This window comes from Athalia rosae, chromosome 7 (assembly GCF_917208135.1).
Source record: "Athalia rosae chromosome 7, iyAthRosa1.1, whole genome shotgun sequence".
In the NCBI taxonomy this organism is placed as follows: Eukaryota; Metazoa; Arthropoda; class Insecta; order Hymenoptera; family Athaliidae; genus Athalia; species Athalia rosae.
In genome coordinates this window covers 12795802-12823668 of record NC_064032.1, presented here as the reverse complement: position 1 = coordinate 12823668, position 27867 = coordinate 12795802, and the positions used below count along the sequence as shown (strand labels likewise).

The window sequence follows — 27867 nt, the reverse complement described above, 5'->3', positions numbered from 1 at the left end:
ACTTTTTGGGGATGGCGCCTAAAATTTAGTAGTAAGGTGTCGCCAGTGGCGTTTGGGAATTTACCCATAAGCAGTTGTTTGCGTGCTCGTACGTTGAAATATTTTAGCCACGCGATTGCGGAGCGATTGATAAAATCCCAGTGTGCGATTAAAAAGACCATTGAGGTTGTGCATGCAAAGTGAAAAGAGGATAAGATTTTTGGTATAATAATTTAGCGCCTTAAATTCGTTGACAGTTTTTGTGTAGCGGAAACACCGGTGTGGCCATTTTGCGGATCGCCGCAGCGGCAGCCATATACATATACATTTTTTTTTTGCTCCGACGTCAAGCGGAGTCAGGCCTTTGTGTCAGGGCAGGCGGCCAGTGTAACTTGGCTGGAGTATCTTTTGAGCGAGAAAATTGTTTTTGATAGATTGAGACGAGTCTATACGAGAGAGCTACGCAACCTACGTATCGCGCCGGAGTAATATGAGTAATGCAGCCAACCAAAATGGATCAGGTCTAGAGCAGCAGGTAATTATAAAATGATATGCTTAACTATTTGTCACATTCCGTTCAGGATCCCCCTGCTGTATAGCTTGAAACACGCGCACGACTATTAGCCATGCTGAAATTTTCAGCCGCTGTTTTTATAATAACGTTACAGATTATAAATGGATATTAAATTACTCAAATATAGAATTTCTTTTTCGATTCATCCCTAAAATTTTGGTACTTTTACAAATCATTGTGTTACTTGACGGTTCGATTAAATAGACTCATAATTTTCTGCAAAAATTACATGACATCCTACTGGGTAATGGCGGCCAAAGATTCCTAGAACGGCATAGCTTTTTCCACGCTTGTTGCATTCAACAAAATGATACCGTTTCTCAGAATTTAATGCCGTCATAGGTCAGATTTTCGCAGGTCGATCGAATATGCCAGAAAAAGTCCTCAAATTCCTACCCCTTCATTGTCATTCACTACAGGAAAATAATCCCAAAAAAATTGCCTGTGTCCTTTATTAAATTCGAAATCAAAAATTACTTCACATTATTAATATACTTGTAACACTTTTCATTAATTTGCCACGACAATAATTTAAGAGTATCTGATTTGTTCTCGAATCCAATCACACTGTGGTTGAATTCTTTGATCAACGTCTTCCTATATTCTTTATTCTCACCCCAATTGCAATTCCTGACTTCTTCCACAAACAGAAAATTTTACACACCAGTGATTGAAATTCAAGATCAGCTATAAATTTACATGCTGTATCTATATATACGTGTGTGAATGTTACGATGATGTGTGAGACTACTCTATTAGACGATGACAAGTTCCTCACTTTTCCCACTCTCAGAACAAAGTTTATCATACTTCATATCTCTGTCCATCGAAACAATCATTCATTCATGGAATCGTCCCTTACAGTTCAGCACGTGCAGAGTCATCTTAGAGATTTAGTGGAATCATTCAAATTGTAAGTTGCTTAAAAGATTTATAAATTTTTCTTTAATTTCTTGCAGTTTGCTGGTCTGGACTTGCAGGGCTCCCGCCAACCAAGTGGGGCTCGCTACGTACCACCGCATCTCCGTAATAAGTCCGGAGGTCAGTATATCGACATTCCTGTAGCTCAACTTATGCTAACATTGGTTGTAAAAGCACTAATGTTTTGACTTATCAAATTTTTGTAATTATAATCCTTTAGAAAACATTATTTTTGTCTTGACCATGAGTCAGCGCTAGTGATATTGCGCAATGTATAGTTTTCAAGACAAATGAGGTCATACATATGGTCGCATTATAGAAAAATGGCATTCATTCTAAATGACTTTGTTGCACAATTTAAAGGAGAACTACCATTTTGGAGTGCTAGTTTGATCACTGCAATTTTAATTAAGGAAGCACCTTACTAATGGATATTTGATTTGATTAGCTGTTAGTTTTTTGCAGCTAAAAAAGAGCATAACAGCAGTTTTAGTTTTTGTTAACGTAATGCGAATTAGTGTTGAAAATCAAGTGTATATTGTGTCAAGCTGAATAAACAAGTAAATCAACACCAAATCTAAATCATAGAGTTTCATTTATATTTTTAATAACTGTATAAGTAACAGCAGTTTATACAAGTGGCTTGACAGTCATCAAAAAAACTGTATTTTCTGCATTGCTCTTGATTTGTAATATCAAATCCAGTTTTTTTTTTGTGTATGGTGAAAATATTTGTTTCTGAGACTAGAGGTAAAATTATTTCTAGGATCTGCGCCATCAGGTGGTGATCAGAATTCACCATCCGTCAATTCAAGACAACCCAGTGACAGAGATAGGGGAGGTGATAGAGATCGTGAACGTGGTAGAGGAGGAGGAGGAGGAGGAGGAGGTGGTGGTGGTGGTGGTGGTCGCGACGGCGGCTCTGGATACAGGGATTCTCGTGGGGGTCGTGATATTGACTTTGGTAACTTTGGTGGACGTAACCGCCGTAATGAAAATGGTAGTAGCGGTGGACGAGAGCAGCGCTACTCAAATAATGACAACAGGGAACCTGGTAATGATCGCTGGCAGGAACAGCAGCCTAGAAATGACCGCTGGCAAGAATCCAAAAATGACAACAGGTTTGTTTTTGCAAATAACATCGATTTACTAAAATCAGATTATCTTCGAAACATCACATCCACAAATTTCGAAAGCGATCTTCAAATTTGAACAATCCATTTCAGATCGGGTGGCACCGGCAATAGTGGAAGATGGAAGGATGGCGAGAATGGCAGCGGCGGTGGTGCAAGGGATAGCAGAGGAGGCCGAGGTGGAAGAGGCGAAGTGGATTGGACGATCCCGACATCAAGGGATGAAAGAATGGAGGAGGAGTTGTTTGGAACAGGAAATACTGGGATCAACTTCAGCAAATACGAGGATATTCCCGTTGAGGCCACTGGTGACAATATACCTCCACACATCACATGCGTATGTACAATTATTCCGATCAATGCCTTGATGTATCGAGTGCCAATAACTGAGCGCTAAACGAAATTCGTTTTTATTTTAGTTTGACGAGGTGCAGCTGACCGAGATTATAAAGAATAGCATCGCTTTGGCTGGTTACGATCAACCGACTCCAGTACAGAAGTATGCAATTCCTATCATAATTGGGCGTCGCGATTTAATGGCTTGCGCTCAAACCGGTTCTGGAAAAACCGCGGCCTTCTTAGTGCCAATTCTTAATCAGATTTATGAGTGTGGTCCCCGACCACCACCAGCCCAAAGTTATGGACGGCGTAAACAATACCCATTGGGTTTGGTCTTAGCTCCCACTAGAGAGTTGGCCACACAGATATACGACGAAGCCCGCAAGTTCGCTTATAGGTCACGAATGCGCCCAGCCGTTGTATATGGCGGTGCTAATGTTACCGAACAATTGCGCGAGCTCGATCGTGGGTGTCATTTACTCGTCGCCACTCCGGGTCGTCTTGCAGATATGCTCACTCGAGGAAAAATTGGACTTCACAATTGCCGGTTGGTTGATTCTCATACCTTTTATGATATCATACTTTTCTACTGTGTCGCAAACTCGAGGCTGTTTTATTTACGCACTTATTCATGCATTCGTATTTTTTTTTCATTTTTTTTTCTTTTTTTGTGAATTATAATTACAGGTACTTGGTACTGGATGAAGCAGATCGTATGCTTGACATGGGTTTCGAACCGCAGATTCGCCGCATCGTACAACAAGATACGATGCCTCCAACAGGGGAAAGACAAACTCTCATGTTCTCCGCCACATTTCCCAAAGAGATTCAGATGCTTGCTCGCGACTTTCTGGATAATTATATTTTCTTGGCTGTCGGCAGAGTCGGATCTACCTCTGAAAATATTACTCAGAAGATTGTCTGGGTTGGAGAAGATGAGAAACGATCTTATCTTCTTGATCTATTACAAACGAGCAATCTCAGTGAACCTTGTGAGTATTCTCAATTTTTTTATTCAGTCAATCATTTTGTTTGATTACCAAACTTATATCCCTTTCCAGCATCGCAATGCTTCATGCAATGTACGAATGTTGATACGAATGGAACGTTGCATTTTCTTTTTGTTTCATTATCATCTCTATCTCAAATGGTTGAATGGATTTCAGGGAATCTGTGTTAATTTAACGTTTCTTTTCACAACAGCTGCGGAGTCCCTGACCTTGGTGTTTGTTGAGACAAAAAAAGGTGCGGACGCGTTGGAAGAATATTTACACCAAGAAGGTTATCCTGTAACTAGTATTCACGGTGACAGGACCCAACGCGAACGTGAAGATGCATTACGTCGTTTCCGTGGCGGTGTAGCACCTATTCTAGTTGCCACAGCAGTGGCTGCTCGAGGTCTTGATATCCCGCACGTCAAACACGTCATAAATTTCGATTTGCCCGGTGATGTTGAAGAATATGTACATCGTATCGGGCGTACAGGACGTATGGGGAATTTAGGTCAGTGCAATTAATCTCACTCGAGAACCATGCACTTTTGAGTCTGAACTAATTTTCTTTTTCATTTATTTACAGGTCTAGCGACATCGTTTTTCAATAGCAAAAACCATAATTTAGTACGAGATCTCGTTCAACTCTTGATAGAGGCTAATCAGGAACTTCCTCCGTGGTTGGAAAATATGTCCACCGAAGTCAGACACTCCGGAGGTGGAAGTGGAGCACGAAGACCAGGCAGTACAAAGAGTGGCGGAGGTGGTCGTTTCAGTAGTGGATTCGGAGCTCGAGATTATCGTCAACAACCTGGTGCAGGATCCGCAAGAAACAACGGATCGGGTAGGCCAGGAAACTACGGAGGTAAGCTCCTCTTTCTCAATTAACAGACCCAAGCCAACAGAATATTGTTTACTTGTGGAAACTATTATTCACTCGATTTTTTATTTACTGTTTTTTCCTTTCTATTATATTTGATTCCATATTCCAGGAGGTTATGGAGGATATGGAGGCAGCTACGCCAGTTCATCGTACAACACCTCATCAAACAATGGTACTGGTGGAACAGATTGGTGGGTCGGCAAGTAAATGAAGACAATGATCACCTCTACCACCACCATTAATACAATTATTAAACACAAATTCGATTATGTGTAACACAGACATTGATTCACTCTCTGTGCACTCCGCTCTAAACCTAATCTCAATACACCCACATTACACACATACACACAGATCCCCACATGCGATGATACACTGCGGTTAAATTATGAGATATAAAAAACCATATCGAGCATTAGAAAAAAGAACAAAACCGAGAACAGGATGAAAAGAACTAGTGGAATTGATTGAAACAAATTGATTGCTGAACGAAAACCTTGAGACTTGAGATTGTCACTTTTTAAATTTCAAAATTGAATTTCATGATGTGCTCCTTAGCTAAAAAAATCTGCCAGTATATCTCAGACTCTGCGGTGACGATCGTCGATGGACACAAGTAGAATAATCATTATTATTATTATTAAAAAAAAATGATTAAAAAATAATCGTTATTACTATTCCACAATAACGATGTAGGTGAAACCTTAGCGAAAATTTTAGGACTCCTATCGGGGCTACGGGGCTCGTTGAGGTTTAGTAAATTAAATTTTTCGCATGATTCGAAAAATGTGCAATAGACGCGTTAAAAAAATTGAGAAAACAAAAATTGTAATAATAACAACAAAAACCGTTAATTGAACATGATGACTTTGACGTATCTTTTGCACATTATTCAAATTGCGTATAACATTACTAATACATACAAACAAAAAATAAAAGAAAAAAAAACAGAAATAAAAAAGTAAGTAAGTTCTATAATTATTTTCATTGAATTTATTAGTGAAAGGACGAATGGTATTTTGTTGTTTTGCCGTCCCCAAAAGACAACGCTACACACAAGTGGCACGGTGTAAGATGAACGATGAATAGAAGAAAAACAAAGAAAGTGAACAACGCGTTATTCTATGGGCCATTAATAAATTTATTTCAAGATTGAAGGATAATTAGTGAGCTGGAAAAACGTCTTGAAATATTTTTAGAAATATGAAAAAGAAAAACCTTTGTTGTGTTCTTGCCGCAAATATATAGATATGTGTATGTATATATAAAAATTTTGTAATATTTAAAAAGAAAAAGAAAGAAAGAAATGAAAGTGGTAATAGGTGCGCCTGGGCACCCCCCAGTGATGAATATAAGATATACTATAATATAATATGCGCATCTTGAAAACTTTTTTACACTGATGAACAACTATCAAAAACAAAATTAAAAGTAAATTATTTGCTCCTTTTTTTATTCGTCAATTTTTGTTTTGTTTATACATAGTGTTTAGCAATTTCAAATAATAAGTTATTATAACAGGAGGTTTGATGTATTCAAGACTCTTTGTGGCATTTTTCATCATCGGAACGCTATTTTCTAAATGTAAACATGACGTCCTGCGTAAAAATGGCCTTGACTGCGGATATAACACCTAATTAAAAAATAAGGAAAAGAAATATTGAAGTAAAATGCATATGCAATGAACAAAAAGAAAAATAAATGGCTACGACAGAATACGCGTGGTATGATTGACAGAAATTCGAGTTCCAAAATGAAGGCGAAACAAAACTAAAATAAAATAACACGGTTGCAGTTACAGACGGGTTAATAAAGTGAAAAACAAAATAATTATAATACTAATATTAATAATAATAATAATAATAACATAAATGGTATAATGTTAGGTTGCCGATCATGAGTCCCGTTATAGGTACATTATTTGAATTACATGCCCTGAGCTCTATGAGCAAAACTAGGCGGATTCATATGCATACATATATATATAATATTTTATAACTGTATTTATCAGTATGCTACGCTGTATACAAAATATATGGTACAAGCGCTCATATACTGTTAAAAAAAAAGTATGTGTGTATGTATCTGTATTTGTATATACATGTTATATATATTATATTATATTATATTATCATACAATAATCACTAAACAATATTAATTAATTTGCATAAATACATTACAATTTAAACAAAAAAAAACAACCTTACACATAAAGAAAAAAAAACGACTGTGATATCGAACGATCTTTGGGACATTCAATTTTCATGCGAAATGATAAATAGGTGATGACGATGAAGGTGATGATAATGTCGATGAACGATTAACGAGGAATATAATACACTATCAATGTGAATTGAATAAATGAATTTATCGATATTGAATGTCAGATAATATCAGATATTAAAGTCGTTAAAAAAATTCATAAGTAATCAACAATTTGGCTGTTGTCCGATCGGGGAGGGCTGAACGCTCTTGCGGTCCTAAAACCGTATATTTTAGGGCATTGTTTCTACTTAAATAAACAAGGAAAAGAGAATGAAAATAAAAGTAAAAGAAATAAAAATTGAAAAAACAAAAATGCGCATTGATAATATATGTTATTATTATCATTAACTATACTGGTAGGGCTTTATGATATACTAGAAAGAAAGTCGACTATCTTTTCTGCGCTTCGTAAAATGAAAAAAAAAGGAAACTAAATGAATGAAAACAAATCTTAAAATGCGTGGGAAAAAATAAGTACAAATTCGTTTTGCGTGACAAACCCCCCAACTGATTATAGTAATTTCTTGCAACCTTTTGTCTCTACTGATATACATAACAATTACAATTACCACATACATATTATAATTAGATAGTGCAATTGCGTGCGTGAGAGGATATCATTGTATGCAGTGTGAGACCATAATATGGACCAATGTGTGAATGAATGCCTCTTCTCCGAGAGAACCATAATTATTTCAAAATAATCTTACTACCATGAAAAATACAAAACCAGAGAAATCTAATGATAATAACATTGCTTTGGACTTCTAATCGCTTTGTGGCAAAACGGAATTAGAAAAACGATAAAAACAAAAAACGGTTTCCAATCACCAAATTTTTAAAACGATTATTCTAAAAATTCAATCTTCAAATATCAATATATTGCTTGTATTATTATAGCTCAAGGCCTTGCCACATGAAAAATGTCAATATCAATCATGGTAGTTTTTTTTTTCTATTTCAATCCAAATCTACCACAATTAGCTTGCTTATCCGTATAATGTAGTTATATTTCTATTTTACAGTATTAGATTGGCTTTCATTACTTTTTCCCAAACATAATTTCAATTGGAATAAAAAATAAGTTTACTGCAGCGCAGTCGAACGATTCAATACCGTAAGGTGTCACACAATATTTTTCCAAACTGCAATATTTATTTAACATTTGAAACTAAAAGTTGATGAACAATTTTAAATAATTTTTAGATACACAGTCTGTTTTCGCTAATAACACATAAAAATTGACAACTACAAACAAAAATGAAATGAATAAATGAAATAAAACCATATTATGTTGTGTGGCTCTATATGGAGGGACTAATGAAGTGTGAACTGAGCCACTATCAACCAATCTATTATCATCAATGTTTCACAACAAATAGGTAATAATAATAATAACCCCCCCTCCGTGTGAATTAAATTATATTAAATAATACAATATGAGTTTAAATGTTAAGAATATTTAGGTGACTAGGTGAGAAAAAAAATGAAGAAAAATGGGAGAGAAATAATTAATTAAAACCATCCTATTTATTGATTCTATTTAGTATTTATTATCATCTTATTGATTTTTTTCTTTCTTATTCGATGAACGTTAACTTTTTTTTTGTAACTTCTGACAAATGTACCTTTTTATGTTGTGTTTAGTCCCCTTAAGCTTTATCGGACGAGCAGCCTTTGAGAAACCGTGTATACAAGATTAAATTAAAATGTAATGTAATAAAATAAAATAAAGTCAAAATGATAAGAAAACGAAAGAAAAGAAGAGCCGCCGTAGGTGCAGAAAGGGCTATGGATAATAATTTTCACACGTATAAATAATATAAAATAAAACAATATACATGTAAAATTAAAAAAGAGAAACAAAACATGCATGGACGATGTTGACTGTGACTGCAATCATTTCTAAGAGAATAGATAATTACAAACGATTATACTAAATATATATATACATATTCCTATATATATGTATATATGTATTGATATATATAATATAATAAATATTATATGTAAAAGAAACATGTCATACGCATACTAAATTCCAGTCTTATTAATCGAAACAAAAAAACGTACCATTTATCGCTGAAAAATGTCATTCAAGAAATAAGTACGTGATAAAACCATTCATAGTGTACACACATTAATTTATGAACAAAAAAAATATAATATAAACTGAATGAGTATATAAATAAATCAATAGCGAAAAGTTAAAGAATTTATATTGGACGGGATGTCGAAAATATCTGTCGAGAGAATGTAACACCTGATTGCATGGAAAAGGCGTTGTTCTTTATGGAAGTAAAAACAAGCATATGTGATTGATTGAGATTAGCGTACTTGTTTTTTCTCAATGTTAGAGGAGAGCAAAAGTGTATTGTTCGATCGGTCTTGGAGTTTTAATTGAACACTGTCGTAGAAATAGTTTGTTTTATTTTCATTTCGAACAAAGCATGACCATCGCAATATCTATCCCTAATTTGTGATGATACCGATAAAATTTCTCAACGGTATAATGAAATGATATACTGATGCACCGACGAATCTACCATTCGATCAGAATTAAAAAGACCACAAAAAAAAACCCAATAAGTAATCACTCAACTTTACACAATATCTTAGTTAAATTAATTGTGATGAGAAATCTTGAAAAAGAGTTGAAAAGTTGCTGTACCATTTGTGCTGGTATTGAATATAATAACGATAAAATGAATATAATATCCTATACCTAAGATACCTGAAGTACAGCATACGTAAAAACTTGGTTTTTCTTTGCATTTACATTACGTGAGCACCCCTATCCCGATGAGGAATAATACTAACGGGTATAGAAATGAAAAAACAAACAAACGTGACTTCCGAAGAAAAAACTATTATAACTCAGTATGAATATTATTATGGCATACCTATGTTCAAGATTTGATGATGATGATGATGATGAGATCAAACATTGTTTGTTTGTAGTATTATGTGAGTTATTACCTATGTGAGGAGTGACAGAATATTAATTAAAAGTACATGATACAATAAAGATTTGAAAAAATGATGAACAAATCATGCATTACACAACTAAAAAGTTATTCTTATCTCCAGTTTACTCGTAAAACCTTTCAACAATTACGGATCGACTGGAGCGTTGACTGAAGATTCTGGAGCATCATCTTCAGCTACGATCGTTCGAATTTGCCGCTGTGAAAATGAGCAAGTGTGAAATACCACTGCACAGGTGATGTTGATCCAGTTGCAATTTCATGATACGTCATGGTGATCGAGAGAGACTATCAGAGCGCCAACAAATACGACCCAGCTTCACCATCCCAGATTTTTCCTAATTATTTTCTTTTTTACGCGATTTATTTCCGATATTTTAATTAATTATTCAATTGGACGCCATCTTCCCCGCCGAAAAAGTGACAACTAGCGCCAAGGAGCGGAACTCGCTCGAACTAAAATTCCAGTCTTCTGTGTAATGCGGGTCTCGTCGAGTCAAGGGGCAAGAAACTTGGAATTTTAGTTCACGCGAGTTCCGCGAGCCAGTCTTACGCTTCTCGGCGCTAGTGGTCACTTTTTCGGCGGGGAAGATGGCGTCCAATTAAATAATTAATTAAAATATCGGGAAAAATGCAGAATAATTTGGAAAAATTTGGGAACAAATCTGGGATGGTGAAGTTGGGTCGTATTTGTTCGTACTGTGATGGTTTTTCTCGTTCATTTTGACGTGTGTGGCTACACACGTAAATGACGTTTGCATGTAACCCCCCAGGTTAGGGAAAATTGAGAGATAAATTGATTGAAATTAATTGTAGCTTCAAAGTGCAGCGTCGCAGCCTCAAAAAGTTGAGTTTTACAGCAATTAAATACTAGTAAATGTGCCTTGTGGTTAGAATGTGTCTTACTAATTTATTTTTTTTTTGTGCCAAGCTTAGCTTCTTTTCTAAAATACAAATTATCTCGATGGAGCTTCTGTCGAAATAATACCACGTGACTACATTTGACGCTGAACGTCTGCGCGCTGTCTTAATTCAACGCGTAGTGTAACCTCAAATCATCGATTATAAATGTGGTGTAAATACACGTGCCTAAAACATCTTTGAAGTAAAACGGAGCATTTGAACAATGGGGAAGGCTAAAAAAATCAAGATCTCAAAACGTGATGCAGGGCAATCGAATGTCGGCTTAGCAGAGCAGATTGAGGGCGAAAAAATAGTGAAATCGAAGAACAGACGGAAGATTAGAAACAGAAAAGATGAAGATGAAATGGTAACAACTTGGAATACTTTTAACGAATTGATAATAATTATAACAGGCTTCTGATACAATTGTCGTTGAGCTAAGAATTAACTTTCAGTTTGTGGATGCTGATCTTTCACAAAAAATTTTGGCACAAGCTAGACGTCAACAACTGGAGATAGAAGAGGAGAATGACTTAGAAAGGCCATCAAAATCCCTGAAGAAGCCTGTCACCAAACTTGGTAACGACAGTGACGTCGATGCCCAGGAATCTAGCGATGAAGAGCTTGGGAATGATTACTTCGAGAATGTAGAAATAAATGAAGAAGATGAACGAGCTTTGGAAATGTTTATGAACAGAGATAAGGCTCCGATGCGGACGTTAGCGGATATAATAATGGAAAAATTGACAGAGAAAAAGACTGAAATCCAAACACAATTTTCTGATGCTGGCTCCCTTCAGATGCAGGAATTAGATCCAAGAGTTCGTCAAATGTTCGAAGGAGTTAGAGATGTTCTAGCTAAATATCGGAGTGGAAAGTTACCAAAAGCTTTCAAGATTGTACCTAATTTGAGGAATTGGGAGCAAATATTATACATAACAGATCCGCCCAAATGGTCAGCTGCTGCAATGTATCAAGCAACTCGAATTTTTGCATCAAATCTAAAGGAGAAAATGGCCCAAAGGTTTTTTAATCTTGTTCTTCTTCCTCGAGTAAGAGACGATCTTGTTGAGTACAAGAGACTCAACTTCCATCTCTATCAGGCATTGAGAAAAGCTTTATTCAAGCCTGGTGGTTTCATGAAAGGGATACTCTTGCCTCTTTTGGATTCTGGTACTTGCACGTTGAGGGAAGCCACCATAATTGGCTCAGTTGTTGCCAAAAACTCAATACCCATTTTGCACTCATCGGCAGCTATTCTGAAAATAGCGGAAATGGATTATACCGGAGCCAGTAGTATATTTTTAAGGGTATTCTTGGACAAAAAATATGCTCTTCCCTATCGTGTCGTCGATGCTGTTGTATTTCATTTCCTGAGGTGAGTTATTTGCAGGATTACTTATATTTTTCTAAGCCAATAATTTTTCATTATACCTTTGGAAGGAATAGCTCTTCAGTGAATGACCATGATTATATTAGTGCATCGGGATAAGTGTGACATAAAATTTCAGGTTCAGTACAGACACGAGAGAACTACCTGTTCTCTGGCACCAGGCTCTTCTAACTTTTGCCCAGCGCTACAAAAGCGACATCAGTTCAGAGCAAAAAGAAGCACTCCTAGCATTGCTGAAAAAGCAATCCCACCACACGATCACACCGGAAGTAAGAAGAGAGTTACAACATGCTAAGTGCAGAGATATAGAAGTTACAGAGCCCGCAGTTGAACAGATGATAACAGATACGAAATGATGATTTAGAGATATACGGATTTGCGCAAATCTTTCTCAATATATATGGATATCTCTTGTAACAAATTTATTCTCAAATATATGTAATTGTAAATTATATAATAAGTGATCGCATGTCAAACGTCATAGTTTATTTTTACAAATTAAAAATTAGAGTTATGAAGCTGAATAGTCAAATTCGAAATGATAAGCAGTCCAAAGACCGTGTTTAGTTCTCGGACGTACTGACAGGTGTTGTTTTCAACGTGGTCTTCTTTTCTATAAAACAAATTCAATGAGTTGGACCAATCAGGATAGACCACGATCGCAATGGCGGTGTGGCTGGTCCTATGTCCGTGGGCTGGTCGCTTTGTGATAGCGGCAAGATAAGTATGCGTTTTACGGACACAGTTGTCAAGGTACCGAGCTGAAGGGGACGAGAAATTAAAAAAAGTTTCAGTCATGTTCCAGTATTGGTTATTTCTCGTTATTTTAGAGCTGTCTTTAGATGGTGAGTTATTCTAACCTTCTTTTTATTTTACACCGTAATTTCACAATCCATACTTTGAACATGAATTAAATCCCTTGTAGCTGCCCTCAGCGTTTCACAGGCGGAAATTGACAGGCATTTAGAACTAGGAAGAGAATTTTTAGCCAGAGGTCAATTACAGGATGCACTGTCCCACTACCATGCAGCTGTTGGTGAGCTAATTAATCATTTAAACTTTTGAAGAATTCTCTTCTTCTATCCCTTTGACAAGTATATTATCACGTTATGTAATAACTGTTGAAACTCATTTTTCTTCATCAAAACAGAGGGTGACCCAAACAATTACCTGACCTATTACAAAAGAGGAACGGTGTATTTAGCTCTAGGCAAGGCTAAGTTTGCCCTACTAGATTTGGACAAGGTTTTGGAACTGAAACCAGACTTTCATGCAGCCAGATTACAGCGTGGCAGTGTATTATTAAAACAAGCAGATCTAGACCAAGCTGAAATTGACTTTCACAATGTGGTATGTGTATTTCAATTTACTCTCAAAGAAATTCAAATGTGAATTCATCTGATTAAATTTTGATTTTTTTAGCTGGCTTTTGACCCATCCAATGAAGACGCTTTGAACGCCTTGTATAGAATAGCCCCAGTCAGGGAGGATATAGAAATGGCTGAAATGTTGATGCAGAGAGGCGAATATGCATCTGTTGTACATTTGATAAATCGAATAGTGGAAGTATGTCCTTGGGCACCTCATCTCAGGGAATGGAGAGCTGAGAGTCATGCAGCATTGGGGGACCATATGAGTGCTATATCTGACATACGCTCAACCACAAAACTTCTTGCTGATAATACTCAGGGATATTACAAGCTCTCTTCGCTGCTGTATCGCTTAGGTCAAGTGGAAGAGTCTCTCAAGTGAGTTTTATTTGATATTTGATTTCTTTGTTATATTTCCGTTGAGTCGACATATGCTAATCAGACTATATTGCACCTTAGAGAAATTCGAGAGTGTTTGAGGTTAGACCCTGAGCACAAAGAATGCTTTCCGCATTACAAGAAAGTTAAGAAGATTGCTAAGTTCTTAGCAGATGCTGATGCATCAGCCGAATCAAAAGACTACGATGGTTGTGTAGAGGCTAGTAATCGTGTACTTAAAAACGAGCCAAACAATCAAAACGTTCGTTTTTTGGCTACACAACTACTTTGTCGTTGTTATCTTGGAAATGGAGATTCATCTCATGCTATTGCAAGTTGTGGCGATGCCCTCAATATTCAGCGTGATCCAAGTTTATTCTGCTATAGAGCAGACGCCTATATTGCTGCTGAACAGTATGATGACGGTAAGTTGCAAGAATAGTAAACTTTTGATTACTTCACGTTGAACAGATACGTAAAAATTTATTCATTTCGTATGTCCAACAGCGATACGAGACTTCAAAGAAGCTCTAGAGATCGATGCGAATTTCCAAAGAGCAAAGGACGGTCTTCAGAAAGCGCAGAGACTTCAAAAACAGTCTGAATCTAGAGACTACTACAAGATACTTTCAGTTCCCAGAACTGCTTCTAAAAAAGAAATAGTGAAAGCCTATCGAAAAGCAGCACAAAAATGGCATCCTGACAATTTTCAAGAAGGTGAAGAGAAGAAACGCGCTGAAAAGAAGTTCATAGATATCGCCGCTGCCAAGGAAGTATTGACCGACCCCCAAAAACGTGCGAAATTTGATCAGGGAGAAGATCCATTGGATCCAGAATCCGGGAAACATCAAGGATTCAATCCGTTCCAAGAATTCCACCACTTCCATGGTTCACCCTTCCAATTTAAGTTCCACTTCAACTAGGGACTAAATTGAAGTTGCTGGTTTTGTAAAACATCTTCTAATCCCTATGATAATCGAACACATCGTACCTTTGCTACTAGAAAAAGTAAAGTGCTTCTCAAATACCCGGCTTATTTTGATTGCCGATTGGATAGCCACGAGTTAAGTGGGATCGCAGAGGTCTATTCTAATGTCAAAATGGTGGGTTCAAACTTTAAAGAGTACTGGATACCAAAGATTTTCTAAAATAGTTTTTGATTTTCACGTAGAGTTTTTCCCTCGTCCGTTTTAAACAATCAAAAATTTATATCAACCATATCAAACACAGCTTTGAACGTTATTACTGAACTATTTTAAATTTTGCTACAATATTAAGGATTTATTATATGTATACAAGGGCTCGTGAGCTCGTTGCCATGCGGAGTGGTCCAAATAATGCCAATCATGTTTTGTTTCTCTGTGGTTCTAGATTTTTGTTTTTTTGGGTACCCTGTAATCTATGTCTTAATTACTTTAGCTCTCCAAGATTATTCGAGAACGTCGAATCGCCAACTATTTTCACAAAGTAAATATTTTTACCAGATATTCTTATGTCCACAATAATCTTCTTGCATATCATGAGCTCATCACCTCACTCCGTGGCATAATATTATATCAGTTGTGGTCCTCAGGGCCTAATGTTATCATCTGTTACTTTGGGTGAAATAACAAACGGTACAGACATTCTACTTCGACCAATATCAATCTTCTTTTTCACAACTCAGTAAAAATGAGATGGTATTCAAAAAGTTTGATCTGACAATCGATAGATACGACCATTGGAAAGAACTTCCTAACCCTCGTCGAGGTATCCATTACTCTTTACCCAGACTTTGTGCTTGACGATTCTAAGTGAATGATAAAATTATAAGCTTGAAGTTGAATCAAGATTAGTTATCGTAGTACCTGTTGCCAGAAAAGTAGATAAACAATTTTGACTTCTATACTTCAAATAATACAAATATCACATTTCGACCTCCCACCAAAAAATAGTGTGGCTGCTATCATTTTCGCGAATAATTTTTTGTTTTATACAATTTTATAGGAAAATATAAAAAAAAGAATTGCACAAGAAGTAAAACTGAATCACCTGCCACAGGTGTTTAGAGAGAACAAAAAGAATCTTCAAACGTCTAGTGTTCATATTGGTGCAATTTTCGAAAATCTACATTATACTAATGAAAGTCATGTCTAGGGTGTCTAGAGTGCTGGACTTTGTGGGTCCAAAAGACGTTGATAGTTTAAATATAAAATTCCAATTACTCTTTCTTTGCCCTTGCAAGTCTCCACACAGCGCGCCGATCTTATTTAAAAATATCAAAATAGAATATCATCGATACACAGTGGCCCTGTCTTTGGATAGAATGGTCTTTTTTTATTTATTTTTTCATCTTTTCCCAATCCATCACAATATGAATCATACAAATGTAAGAGGTCGAGAGATGGGATGGGTGCCATTCGTGTTTTTATAATTTTTTTTTTTTCATCATTTCCAATTCTCTTCATTTTGTGGCGAGAATAATAGGATATATGTATATATTATACATACGTCCCCGTATTTAGATAATTTACTCGAAGCTTCATGAGTTATATATACACATAGATATACATAATACATAAATCGCCCCTCACCCGGAGAAATTGGCATACGAATGTACGTACGTGTGTGTTACAGTATATTGTTACAATGGTTGAATCAGTTTAATATTTCCCCTGTCTAATTTGCATGGTCTACTTCGACGGCAGGCAGTATTACTTCGATTCTGTCAGCTCGTCAGTTTGCCGTTGTGATACTGGTTTGATATAAAACATCACGGATTGTAACAATATGTTTGCGTGCGAGTGAGTATATCAGAATTTCTTGTACATATTAATAATGTATCAATTATAAGTTTGTTTGAATATATGATTGAATAATTTATATTACTAGAAAAGTGTTACATATTTTATCTATCCTATTTCAATCATTAATGTCACTTATCCTTTTTTTTTTTTTGTACTCTTATTCTTCTTCTTTCTATTTCCGGAACCTTCTCCCCGTTTACGCCTCTTGAGTCTCAGCCAGAGGCCCTTGAATGGACCAATTTGCTTACGAACCATGTAGCCCCGCCATTGACATTGAATTATTGTTGCAGCTCGATGAATTCCTTTCCAATATTCTTCTTCGCGTATCAAACGTTCCTTTTCAGCTGTTACCTCATCGATGAAAGCTTGCCTCGAGTCTTTCAACGCTTTTAACTCGTTTAACTCCAATAATTGATCCATGATGTGCTCCTGAAGTAATTATGATATCAGAAATGTAAATGCGTACGTTACGCGATTGAAATATTTTTTTTGTTTCTCATATTCAAATACTCGAAATTCGCTCATCTCTTGCTGCCGTCTTTCAAGTTCCTCGTTGTATTGGCTAGTCCATGATATAATTTCGTCCTCCATTTCTCTGGTGTTTGCTTCGAGATAAGTTTTCACCTCTCCGGACACTATCTGATCCGCCTTCTCTAACTTTTCGCAGTTCGCTTTCGCACGTAGTAATTCCGATTCCTTTTCTGACAGCTTTAATTCTTGCTTTTCAAGCTGTGCTCCTTCCCACCTTTCGACGTATCCTGAATTTCAAAAATTCGTACCGAAGTACGATGTGGAAGTTTTTTTTTTTTTTTTTTTTTAAAATACCTACCCAATTTTGAACCATTTCGAAATATTGACCGATCAATTTCGGCATTCAAATCCTGAGCTATTTCGATTTTTTTTTTTCGCGTTTCCTCAAACTCCAAGTTATGGTATTCTACCAGTTCCCCGAGTTGTTTTGCCTGCTCGTTCCACAACTCACAGTTTATTTCAAGCTCACGTTCGCCCTCCTGAGTTTTGATTATTTCATTGACGGTAAGTTCCAACGATTCGAACGACTCCTCCCGCGTGATTTCACGATAAATTTTTTCCAATACATCGTGCACGTAAGTTCTGATCATAACGAATCGAACAGAATGAATCTTAAAGTGTATATTTTTGTTGGAGGTACAACCCGCTATTCCGCTATTTTGACTGCCAAAAATCACTACCTATCCTGCTGCATTTTTGCTGCTACGCTTGGTATCAACGGCAAAAGTCCCGCGTCTTCCCTAAAAATCATCTTCGGCTCATCCGGAACATTGTACATCTGGGAAATAGTCTTGTAACTTTCGTCCCATCGTTCGTCAATCTTTGCTGGAATCACGTAGCGTAAGATACTCAGAGATTCGAGGCATTTGCGAAGGACACATGCGATCGCTGACGCTTCCAGACCGGTCAGTGAGACCGAAGATTGCTGCTGATCAATCGTCAGACTTTTAACGTTGATGTCGCTGGAGATTTTTTCTTCAATTTTCATTCGATTCGCCGGAGTCGGATAGTCGTTATCCGAGAGCTAAGAAATAACGAAATTCAAGCTCGACGGGTATCGAATAAATTGATCATAGGACGTTCGATTTCTATGATCATTACATCGGGCACCGCTCCGCCCATTGAGAGCTGAATTTTTTTACTAGTTTTCGGATGATCGTGGGCACTGTCCGACGGAGTCAGCAGCTCGTCCGTGGAAACCTCTTTTACGAGAACACGTTTGTGCTCGGTCGTTTCCTTTTTCCCCGATGATTTTCTTTCCACCGCCGTATCTGTCGCTTCGTCGTTCTGGCAATTAGAAAATTTTATTACTCGTCGTAACAGGCTACAGTAGCTTCTTAGACGTTCGATATATACGACGTTAGAACCTGCTCCTTCGCTCCTAGTTCGCTTCCGGAAATCCTCATTACGTTCGTTACCACCATTTGTGCGGATTTTCTTTGCGCGTCTACCCCGAGTTGTTCGTCCCTCGGTATCGCCATGATCGTCGCCTGGTCTACCGCAGAAGCTTTTCGTTGATCGGTGGCTACCGCTGATATTTTCGCCAATGCATTGCCCGAGCTACGTCTTTGCTGTTCGTAAGACATTTTTTCCGGCATTGGTACCGCGACATGGTCCCCTACTTCGGAATATCTAACAGCAGATTCCTGCGACATTTCTGTACGCCTGTAAGTATAATGCAGAGGTCGAAGGACTCTGTATGGAGTAAGAAGGACAAAGATAGGAATTATTTATCGCTTGTATAAATCAACCAGAGTTATTCATTGAGAATATGATGCAGATTATCATTGAACATACACCGGGATTCAAAGGTCGTTGTACTCGTCAGTTAGAAACATGACCGATGTAACGACGATGTAAATTTGTAACGAAAGTTTGTCCTTGATTTGCTCCCATTCCTTGATCGTCAGACACGATGGCATCAAGTGTTATATAATTTCGAGAAAATCATGCGGCGAATAAAACTTTGTCTTTAATAATATACGATCTTGACACATCAAATAGTCTTTTTTCGATATAACAAATGTTGGCTCAAGCCACTCGCTCATCTCGTTGGCATTGGGAGAAATTTTTTAAAACTATTCGAACAATAATAAAATTCTAATTGGATGAACTTACATTCTGAAACTTCTTTCTCTTATTTTTATTAAAAGTAAAGGAGAAAGAGATAATTGATAATTATGTCAATGGCTTTTAACAATGAGAATTATATTAACAACTGAAGTTGATATCATCGATATTTCTATGAAACTAGTTATGAAAGGAACAAATTCTCAAGATCCAAAATGATGTTTGAAATCCTTTTCGATTATTTTTCTGGTTACCCAATTTCGCCCCACCTTCCCCTACATCTTATGCATCGTTCAACACGCGGTTATTTCTTGTTTTGAAAAAATTACCCCTGATTCTTTGGAACATCAGGCAATTTAATTCTAATTTTGAAACTAACTTCTCTCAACTGTAATACAGCGTGAAAAGTAATTACAGTTATAACAGCGCGAATGGTTACGTGATTATTTTGTTGTTCGACTCGGATGCGCTATAACATCAGCCTCAAGCGACGAAACCAGTTTTAATTTTTTTGCTGATCATCCTCTGAGCGTACAGATAGAGCTGGTATATAAGACTGAGTTGTAGCATTGAAATTGTATATTCGACAATTTGCGCACTCATCACTTGGCCTTCACGACGTCTATACCGGATAATATAAGGCCGACAGCTTCGGGAATCTTTGAATTGCAAGATTACCTCAGTACAACTCGGACATGCCAACCGGTGTCTTCCTTTTCTTCACAGCGTTATTGGCCATCAGTTTCGCATATCCTGAGGGAACGACTGGAGAAACTGCATCCGAAAGACTGCCCGTTAGTGAGGGGGTGAGTTTTTCAACAGTGAATCTTCAGATGTAATTGGAATATTGCAGAATTTTGAATAAAAGCTCCTAGCTAAGAATTCAAATATGGTGGCGAGGAATTAGGATGGGATGATGAATTGAACCATTACCGAATTTTTGAATTAAACGCATGATCTCTGCCTAAAAACTTTGCGTAATTAATTGGCCCTATATTTACGTTACCGCGTTTATTTATTTTTTTTTTCAACGAACAGAGTCCTGCTGCAGAGAACATGACCTCGTTGCGGGATGAAGTAAACCTGTTGAAACATTGGGAAGGAAAAGTAGTGGTCGTCACTGGAGCTTCTTCAGGAATCGGTGCCGCGGTTTCGAAAAATCTCGTCAAGTCAGGACTGACGGTCGTAGGACTAGCCAGAACGAAAGCGAAATTGGAGGTAAGAGACAAACTACAGTTCTGCAAATTCCCAATAATTTTGGGAAGATTTTTCTAATTTCTGGAAAGAGCATAACTGGGAAAAATTACGTTGGACTCCGAAAATCACAAATGACGGATCGAATATGATCATACGATACGATATAATCGGAAAATCATTTTACTTATTATTTTAGGCAATCGAAAAGAGTTTGGTGGGCGCTAAGGGAAAATTCTACCCATTGGAGGCCGACGTATCGAATGAAGTAGACGTTAAAAATGCCTTTGGGTGGATAAAGACTAATTTGGGAAACGTTGACGCTTTAGTAAATAACGCCGGAGGTGCTGTTATGGGAAACATTATTGGTGAGGATTAATTAATATTAATGTTCGTTGAAACAACGAAAATTATATCATTAATTATCCAAAAACTATCAAAATATTACTAGACCTGGATGGCAGTGACTACAAAACCGCGTTCGATACAAACGTACTGGGATTGCTTTACTGTACAAAGGAAGCTTTCAAAATCATGAAGGAGAAAAAAACCGAAGGAACAATCATCAACATAAATAGGTATTAGATTAGCATAGATCAGAATAATTCTTTTGCGTTTCATTGTATCAAATGGTCTCGAAAGTGACGTCCATTTTTATTATATTTAATTTTTCAGTGTTCTGGGTCATCGTACCCATAATATTCCGGGTCTTGAGCTGAACGTTTACCCTGCGACTAAATTCGCTGTGACAGCAATCACTGAAACTCTTCAGTACGAGATGGCTAATGCTGGCTTAAATATTAGAATAACGGTAAGGATCACAAACTTAAGCATAAATTTTTACATTTTTTCCCGGACGTTTTGCAATATTTCTTTTTTAATAATTCTGACCGACGTTCAACTTTTCTTACTTTTGTTCCAGAGTGTGAGTCCAGGTGCAGTGACAACTCATTTCTTACGACCTACAGGACCCGATGGGGCTGTTGACAAAAGCTATCCATCTTTGCAAGCAGAAAGTATCGCGGATGCAATTGCTTACGTTCTATCGGTACCGCAAAGTGTGCAAATTTCCGAGCTGACCATTAAACCACTCGGACAAAAAGTATAGAGTAAAATAATTATCGGTATCAAATTGCAACTTAATTTGCTGATTTACCGAGAAAATATCCACATCACGATGACGAGAACAAGTTCAAATAAAAGCCAAAATTTATTGAAAAAAATTTCAAAATATTTCTGACTAATTAGTAAATAGTAATTAATGTAAATATTATTAAATGTTAGAAAATATCGATGACGATACTGCATCTGTTCGCATGCAACTGGAAAATCCATCGAAAAACTGTAAAAGACTTTCGGAAAGTGAATGGAAAAATGGATTCGATGAATTCCTTTCGAATAAGTAGGGTGATAAGATTGTCGCTCCGTAGAAACGAGTGACAGGACGCTCACTTGACCATCGCTAAAATACTTTTACTCACCGGTATCTGCATTTCGATTTATTTCGTTTTTTGGTGGTGGAAAGAATTATTTTTCGTTATCACTCCATAGCCAAGGTTGCCTCGACATCATGGATTTCACTTGAAAGTGTGGGTTTTAAATTTACGATAGAACAATATATTATTATTTGTCATTCGAATTGACATGCGGTGGGCATATTTCGTGCAAAAATTGACAAACAACTTGTTTCAGACGTCGTTGCGTCGAGACGATCGTACGTTCGACTATAAATAAAATTAAAAGTGTAAAATTGTAGCAAAGGTAATTGTTGAAAAGATGGAAAAGGCTGCTTCGTAAAGGCTCGACCGACCTGAACTATTCTGTAGTAGAAATAATGGAAAATATAATAGAATATAATAGTATTATAATAATGCAGAAATCAATCTCTGCGGTCTTCATCTTCATCGCTCTAGTATTCGCCCCAGCTGGCTCGGCTCATCCTGCGGCAAACGAACCAGGTATCAACGTAATCAAATTTCGTCAGGTGCAGGACGATTTGAGTGATATGGTGAGTTTTTTGTCAAGTTTCATTAGAGTTTTCAGAATACCCGAAAAATTCCGCATAATATCTACACGTCTACGGCGATCGTAATAATCATTGAACAGTTCAATCGTTGAATCAATAGGCTTTCGTTTCGATTGATCGAAATTCGTCAGGAGGTGAAATAAATTTGTTGGAAAATTGGGCAGGCAAGGTAGTAGTGGTGACTGGAGCTTCGGCGGGGATAGGCGAAGGAATAGTGAAATATTTAGTCAGATCAGGATTGACGGTTGTAGGACTCGCCAGAAGAAAAGCGAAACTGGAGGTAAATGTATTTTTAATTTTCTGAGAGAATTTTCCGAATTTTCACGTTGCAGAGACCGTTAAAAAGTCTTGTGTAATATGAGTATATTTCTTGATGAATTTGTTAATTTTTTTTCAAACGATTGAAATATATCAATAAAAAAAAAAAAATAAACGAGCCAGTGATACTTCTCGATCTTAATATTTTATTTGTTGATTAAGGAGATCGAACAAAGTTTAGCGAACGCCAAGGGAAAATTCTACTTTATCCAGACCGACGTTTCTCAAGAAGATGAGGTCGAGAAAGCGTTTAAGTGGATCAGAAATAATTTAGGAAATGTTCACGCCTTGGTAAATAATGTCAAAACCGCTGTCGTTGGAACAATACTTGGTGAGAATCAAACATTGCAGGGTTGACAAAAAAATTTCTAATGAAAATTATCGAATGATATATAGTGATAGACGTGCACAAATAATTTCAGAGGTCGATAACGACGCATTGAGAACCACGTTCAGGACCAACGTGATGGGATTAATTTACTGTACTAAAGAAACCGTGAAAATTATGAGGGAGAAGAAAATCGAGGGAACGATAATCAATATGAACGAGTACGTGATCTAATTTTGACCGTACTATTCATTCATTTTTTGTTTTTTTTTAATTTTATTTTAACTTTCAGTGTCATGGGGCATCGTATCTACGATATGCCTTCCATTCCGCTCAACGTTTACCCTGCGACTAAATACGCAGTAACTGCACTTACTGAGATATTTCAGAACGAGATGGAAAATGCTAATTTAAATATTAGGGTGACGGTCAGTCTTCGTATTTTATTGATCATATAAAACTGAAATCCGTGTATCACATTTCTTCCTTCTTTCAATTTTTTTTTTAATAATTCTTGTTCCAGAGCCTCAGTCCAGGTTTGACTACAACTAGTTTTGGAATACCTTCCGGTGTATTTAGACACGATAAAGTCGAATTGCCCTATCCACGTTTGGAGCCCGAAAATATCGCCCATATCGTCGGTTACATTCTTTCGTTACCTCAAACCGTCCAGGTCAGTGAGATGACCGTCAGACCGCTTCGAAAATTTCTTGACGGTAATAATTAGGATAATTAGGATTTTCATGAATAATACATATTTTATTTTTCGTTTCCTTTTAATTGTTCCAAGAAAATTGTAAGCATATTATAATATAGCTGGCGATGGTAGTCGTCATCTGCGAAATGACAGACAATTAATATTTCAACGCGATTATGCTATCGAAAATAAGAAGTGATGAATTAATTAATCTTGACAAATTGAACTCACATCTAACAACAAGGACATGTCGATAACGAACAGTCCGCAAACCGTAAATTTCACTCCCGCATGCCTCAGTTCCATTAAAAACTGTTTGGACTGTGACAAAAAAAAAAATAATATTTTAAAAAAGAATACGTAATTTTTCGAGGGCAAATTCACCTCAATTTATACTCACGAATATTGTCAGGTATTCATTGCGAACATCCGGTTTGGCTATCGGTATAATTTCTGCGGTTCTTTGGGCCTAAAATTACGTTGATTGAATCGAAAGCGAACTCTTCTCTTTCGTTTGAGGATTTTTGACGGCGTAACTTTTCTGTCATGCTTGTTTTTTCGATACGTACGTGATGGTGGCAAGTTGTGCAGGCCCAACAGATGCTGAGGAATGTAAACAAGATGGTTAAAAGCCACGAAGAAACGTAGAAAGTGTTGGCCGAGGTCAAAGGTGTGTCATTCGTTATAACAATCCTGTGAACTTTTTGTACAAATATTGCGAAGTAGGTTAAAAAGGTCATCAGCAATTGAACCGAATACGCGCCCTCTAATTTTTCGGTCACTTTCACGATCGCCTGTCTCAAATTTCTGAGAACTTCTAGACGGTATTCCGTTTCTGGAATGTGATTAAAGCAACGAAAGAACAAAAGCAGAATACAATTGATCAAATATTCATCATTAGCATTTTACTTCTGTGCGTTTTATTATACCCCAGATTATGTCGGAGCCAGCGATTCCCAAAGTTTCCGTGAACTCGTTCAGAGAATTAACGTAGGTGGAAATATCTCGAAAATTATCGTTCAGCAATTCGAAACGATGGGATATCAGTAGTACAATACCGGCGAAGTGGAATGTACTGATGTACATCAAGAGATAAGGAAGAACGAAACCGATCCAGAGCAGAATTACGTCTAAGAAAATCAACTCGTGAGTCGCTGCTAAAATAATCCAAAGAATTCCGCTGCCGATTGCCCATCCCCCAGCTATTTGGACTACGCGATTATTGTTTGGAATGATGTTTAAATTAATCAGTTTATCGTCGATCGATTGAATCTCGTTGATTATATCTGCAATCTGAATGTAAATCGTGACTTTATTAGCGATCGTTTTTGCTTCTTCTTTTTTGATAATTATTTTACCTGTTGTTGATTCAGAGCTCCATGGAGTTCGTGTATCACCGCTAATACGTTTCCGCTACCATAAATGATAACCAGGAAAAGATTTTCCGCTGCCACATGTTGTTTGTAAACGCCAAAGAGGGTCGTGAACATTACATAAGCGATGAATACTTCAAAAACACTTTTTAGGAGGGAGGAAATCACACCGAATATCGAACGACGAAACAGATAAGTGACCGGATTATTTTTATTGGGAATTACGGAGTAAGGGAGAAAAGAAAACGGCCGGCTGCAAACGACGATCTTTCTTATCAATGTCGAAATAAGAAGAGACTCGCTCATATTTGTGACGAATCGAATGATATCATTGTATGAATATACCGCAATACGAACGGGGAATAAAAATCACGCGATATACAGAGTACAGTTGAAATTATAATTATATTTTTATTGGATAGATAGTGGATCGTGGAGGCGATAACAGTCGTGATGAAATGGGTTTCTTGGTCGTTGTGTGAAATATTAATAATCAGAATAATTTACAAACAACCCTTCTATCGTATGACATGATAACACAGGACATCATTTGTTTTAATACTAGTAAATGCTGTCGACGAAATTATCGACTTTTTTAAAGCTGCACTGCACATCTCAATTCCAGTTACATTATTTTAACGATTCGAGATTTTTGCGAGAAGAGTATTCTTTGAACATCTTTACAGAATCTTAATTTTCCAGAGACTCATTCACTTCTTCTAAGCCAACATCCGTTGCTTCTTCTTCGGTAACTTCAGCATCGGCTAGTTCCCTCTTGAATCTCCACTCTCCCTGAATTCCAACGGTGGGTTCCACTCGATGACCAGGAAGTTTCTGCGCTCCGATAGTCGCGCCAACAGATCCTCTATTCTTGTCTACGAAATTGTACTTGTAGTCCAAGTTGTAGGACGGACGTCTTTCCGGACCAGAAAGTGGCTTACTCCAGGTACCAGAGAAAGAATTTTGGGGGTTTGCTTCCCTCTTGAATCTCCACTCTCCTTGAATTCCAACGGTGGGTTCCACTCGATGACCAGGAAGTTTCTGCGCTCCGATAGTCGCGCCAACAGATCCTCTATTCTTGTCTACGAAATTGTACTTGTAATCCAAGTTGTAAGACGGACGTCTTTCCGGACCAGAAAGTGGCTTACTCCAGGTACCAGAGAAAGAATTTTGGGGGTTTGCTTCCCTCTTGAATCTCCACTCTCCTTGAATTCCAACGGTGGGTTCCACTCGATGACCAGGAAGTTTCTGCGCTCCGATAGTCGCGCCAACAGATCCTCTATTCTTGTCTACGAAATTGTACTTGTAATCCAAGTTGTAAGACGGACGTCTTTCCGGACCAGAAAGTGGCTTACTCCAGGTACCAGAGAAAGAATTTTGGGGGTTTGCTTCCCTGCGAAAACGTGGTATCTGCGAATCATACAAGACATTTCGTTACAGATTTAAAAAAAAGTTCTTTCGAGTATCGTACATTTTATGCTTGAATCTGATTTCTTCCAAACAGATTCAACTCACCCTATCGTATCTGGGAAAAGTTGGACCGGTGCTTTTTGGTGGCCAATCCCTCGGCCTCTGAATATTCGCCGAAGCTACCGCAAGAATTGCCAGAGCAACAAAGGAGATTATGAGCTTCATGGTTTGTATATTTCAAATTCAATATCAAACTCGGTAGTAACTTGATAGTTCCGCGCTTCAATTAAGACTTTATATCGTTGCTAATTCGAGTCGGGAACTGAACTGTTTTCTGTCTCGGTTATTTCGTCTTATATACTATACGCTTTTTACCTTTCCCAACGACAGATATACGAGCTGTCGAGTGCCGAGTAACGCATACAAAGATTACGCTCTACGCGAAACACGCGGGGTATTCACTCCGCGAGAAAATCCCCGATGGGTCATTACCATTTCGCATTATGTTACGTACACGAGAAAGGCTCTCGGGCGTATATGACTGTACAAATGCGTACGTTGATCGCGATCGTTTATTTCGTAACCCCGATCACGATCCAGATATTAAAAATACAATATTCCACGAATTGACTCGACGGAGTGCAGGTATAGGTATACTTTGTCCCAGCCATATTAGCGCGCTCTCAAATTACCTTGCAAGATTTTTCTAATCTTTCGCAGTTTATTGACAGTACGATTTTTTTTCTTACAAGTTGATAAGAATTAATGTTATGCACAATTTTAGTGCCTGTAATATACGTATAATATATTTGTTGTTTCTGACATCATCCGCGCGTATCTTAATGTACATGAAGGAACCCCCCGAAATACATTTGCTAGTGGTTAATATCTATTGAAAATTATGACAAAAATATGAATCAGTGTATGACGGTGGTAGTCTGTAGACAGTTTAAGGGAGCCGGGTAATACCCCACATTTATTTGTTATCTGTACAAGTGTACGTACGGTCAACATCA

The 27867-nt window shown here is 37.3% G+C and overlaps 8 protein-coding genes across 8 annotated transcripts; 5 read left to right on the top strand and 3 right to left on the bottom strand.

The window, feature by feature from the left end:
- The first annotated feature begins 94 nt into the window (after positions 1–94).
- LOC105688162 (ATP-dependent RNA helicase bel) lies at positions 95–10138 on the top strand. The gene is made up of 9 exons (XM_012404258.4): positions 95–514; positions 1513–1594; positions 2241–2595; positions 2701–2944; positions 3027–3493; positions 3634–3938; positions 4150–4449; positions 4525–4803; positions 4931–10138. The coding sequence occupies exons 1-9, from the start codon at positions 470–472 to the stop codon at positions 5026–5028; spliced, it is 2175 nt and encodes a 724-aa protein (XP_012259681.2). The 5' UTR covers positions 95–469; the 3' UTR covers positions 5029–10138.
- A 547-nt stretch (positions 10139–10685) lies between these two features.
- On the top strand, positions 10686–12822 carry LOC105687982 (bystin). The gene is made up of 3 exons (XM_012403970.4): positions 10686–11344; positions 11433–12355; positions 12489–12822. Exons 1-3 carry the CDS (start codon positions 11201–11203, stop codon positions 12724–12726), a joined length of 1305 nt encoding a protein of 434 aa, XP_012259393.2. The 5' UTR covers positions 10686–11200; the 3' UTR covers positions 12727–12822.
- A 206-nt stretch (positions 12823–13028) lies between these two features.
- Positions 13029–16988, top strand: LOC105688182 (dnaJ homolog subfamily C member 3). Its single transcript, XM_012404289.3, has 6 exons — positions 13029–13215; positions 13296–13406; positions 13521–13720; positions 13793–14118; positions 14200–14543; positions 14626–16988. Exons 1-6 carry the CDS (start codon positions 13167–13169, stop codon positions 15039–15041), a joined length of 1446 nt encoding a protein of 481 aa, XP_012259712.1. The 5' UTR covers positions 13029–13166; the 3' UTR covers positions 15042–16988.
- On the bottom strand, positions 16521–18027 carry LOC125501927 (dynein regulatory complex protein 10-like). The gene is made up of 4 exons (XM_048659097.1): positions 17734–18027; positions 17415–17662; positions 17087–17333; positions 16521–16901 (listed from the first exon to the last, which is right to left on the bottom strand). Exons 1-4 carry the CDS (start codon positions 18023–18025, stop codon positions 16834–16836), a joined length of 855 nt encoding a protein of 284 aa, XP_048515054.1. The 5' UTR covers positions 18026–18027; the 3' UTR covers positions 16521–16833.
- A 1643-nt stretch (positions 18028–19670) lies between these two features.
- Positions 19671–21922, top strand: LOC105688169 (farnesol dehydrogenase-like). The gene is made up of 6 exons (XM_012404267.4): positions 19671–20311; positions 20544–20723; positions 20899–21067; positions 21151–21277; positions 21375–21510; positions 21622–21922. Exons 1-6 carry the CDS (start codon positions 20201–20203, stop codon positions 21805–21807), a joined length of 909 nt encoding a protein of 302 aa, XP_012259690.2. The 5' UTR covers positions 19671–20200; the 3' UTR covers positions 21808–21922.
- Positions 21923–22070: 148 nt separating this feature from the next.
- LOC105688168 (farnesol dehydrogenase-like) lies at positions 22071–24279 on the top strand. The gene is made up of 6 exons (XM_012404266.4): positions 22071–22707; positions 22826–23005; positions 23206–23374; positions 23466–23592; positions 23664–23799; positions 23895–24279. The coding sequence occupies exons 1-6, from the start codon at positions 22534–22536 to the stop codon at positions 24096–24098; spliced, it is 990 nt and encodes a 329-aa protein (XP_012259689.2). The 5' UTR covers positions 22071–22533; the 3' UTR covers positions 24099–24279.
- Positions 24280–24845: 566 nt separating this feature from the next.
- LOC110117119 lies at positions 24846–25755 on the bottom strand. Its single transcript, XM_048659098.1, has 2 exons — positions 25427–25755; positions 24846–25361 (listed from the first exon to the last, which is right to left on the bottom strand). Exons 1-2 carry the CDS (start codon positions 25745–25747, stop codon positions 24966–24968), a joined length of 717 nt encoding a protein of 238 aa, XP_048515055.1. The 5' UTR covers positions 25748–25755; the 3' UTR covers positions 24846–24965.
- A 77-nt stretch (positions 25756–25832) lies between these two features.
- Positions 25833–27189, bottom strand: LOC105688732. Its single transcript, XM_012405256.3, has 2 exons — positions 26957–27189; positions 25833–26851 (listed from the first exon to the last, which is right to left on the bottom strand). Exons 1-2 carry the CDS (start codon positions 27074–27076, stop codon positions 26132–26134), a joined length of 840 nt encoding a protein of 279 aa, XP_012260679.3. The 5' UTR covers positions 27077–27189; the 3' UTR covers positions 25833–26131.
- Between the last annotated feature and the right edge of the window lie 678 nt (positions 27190–27867).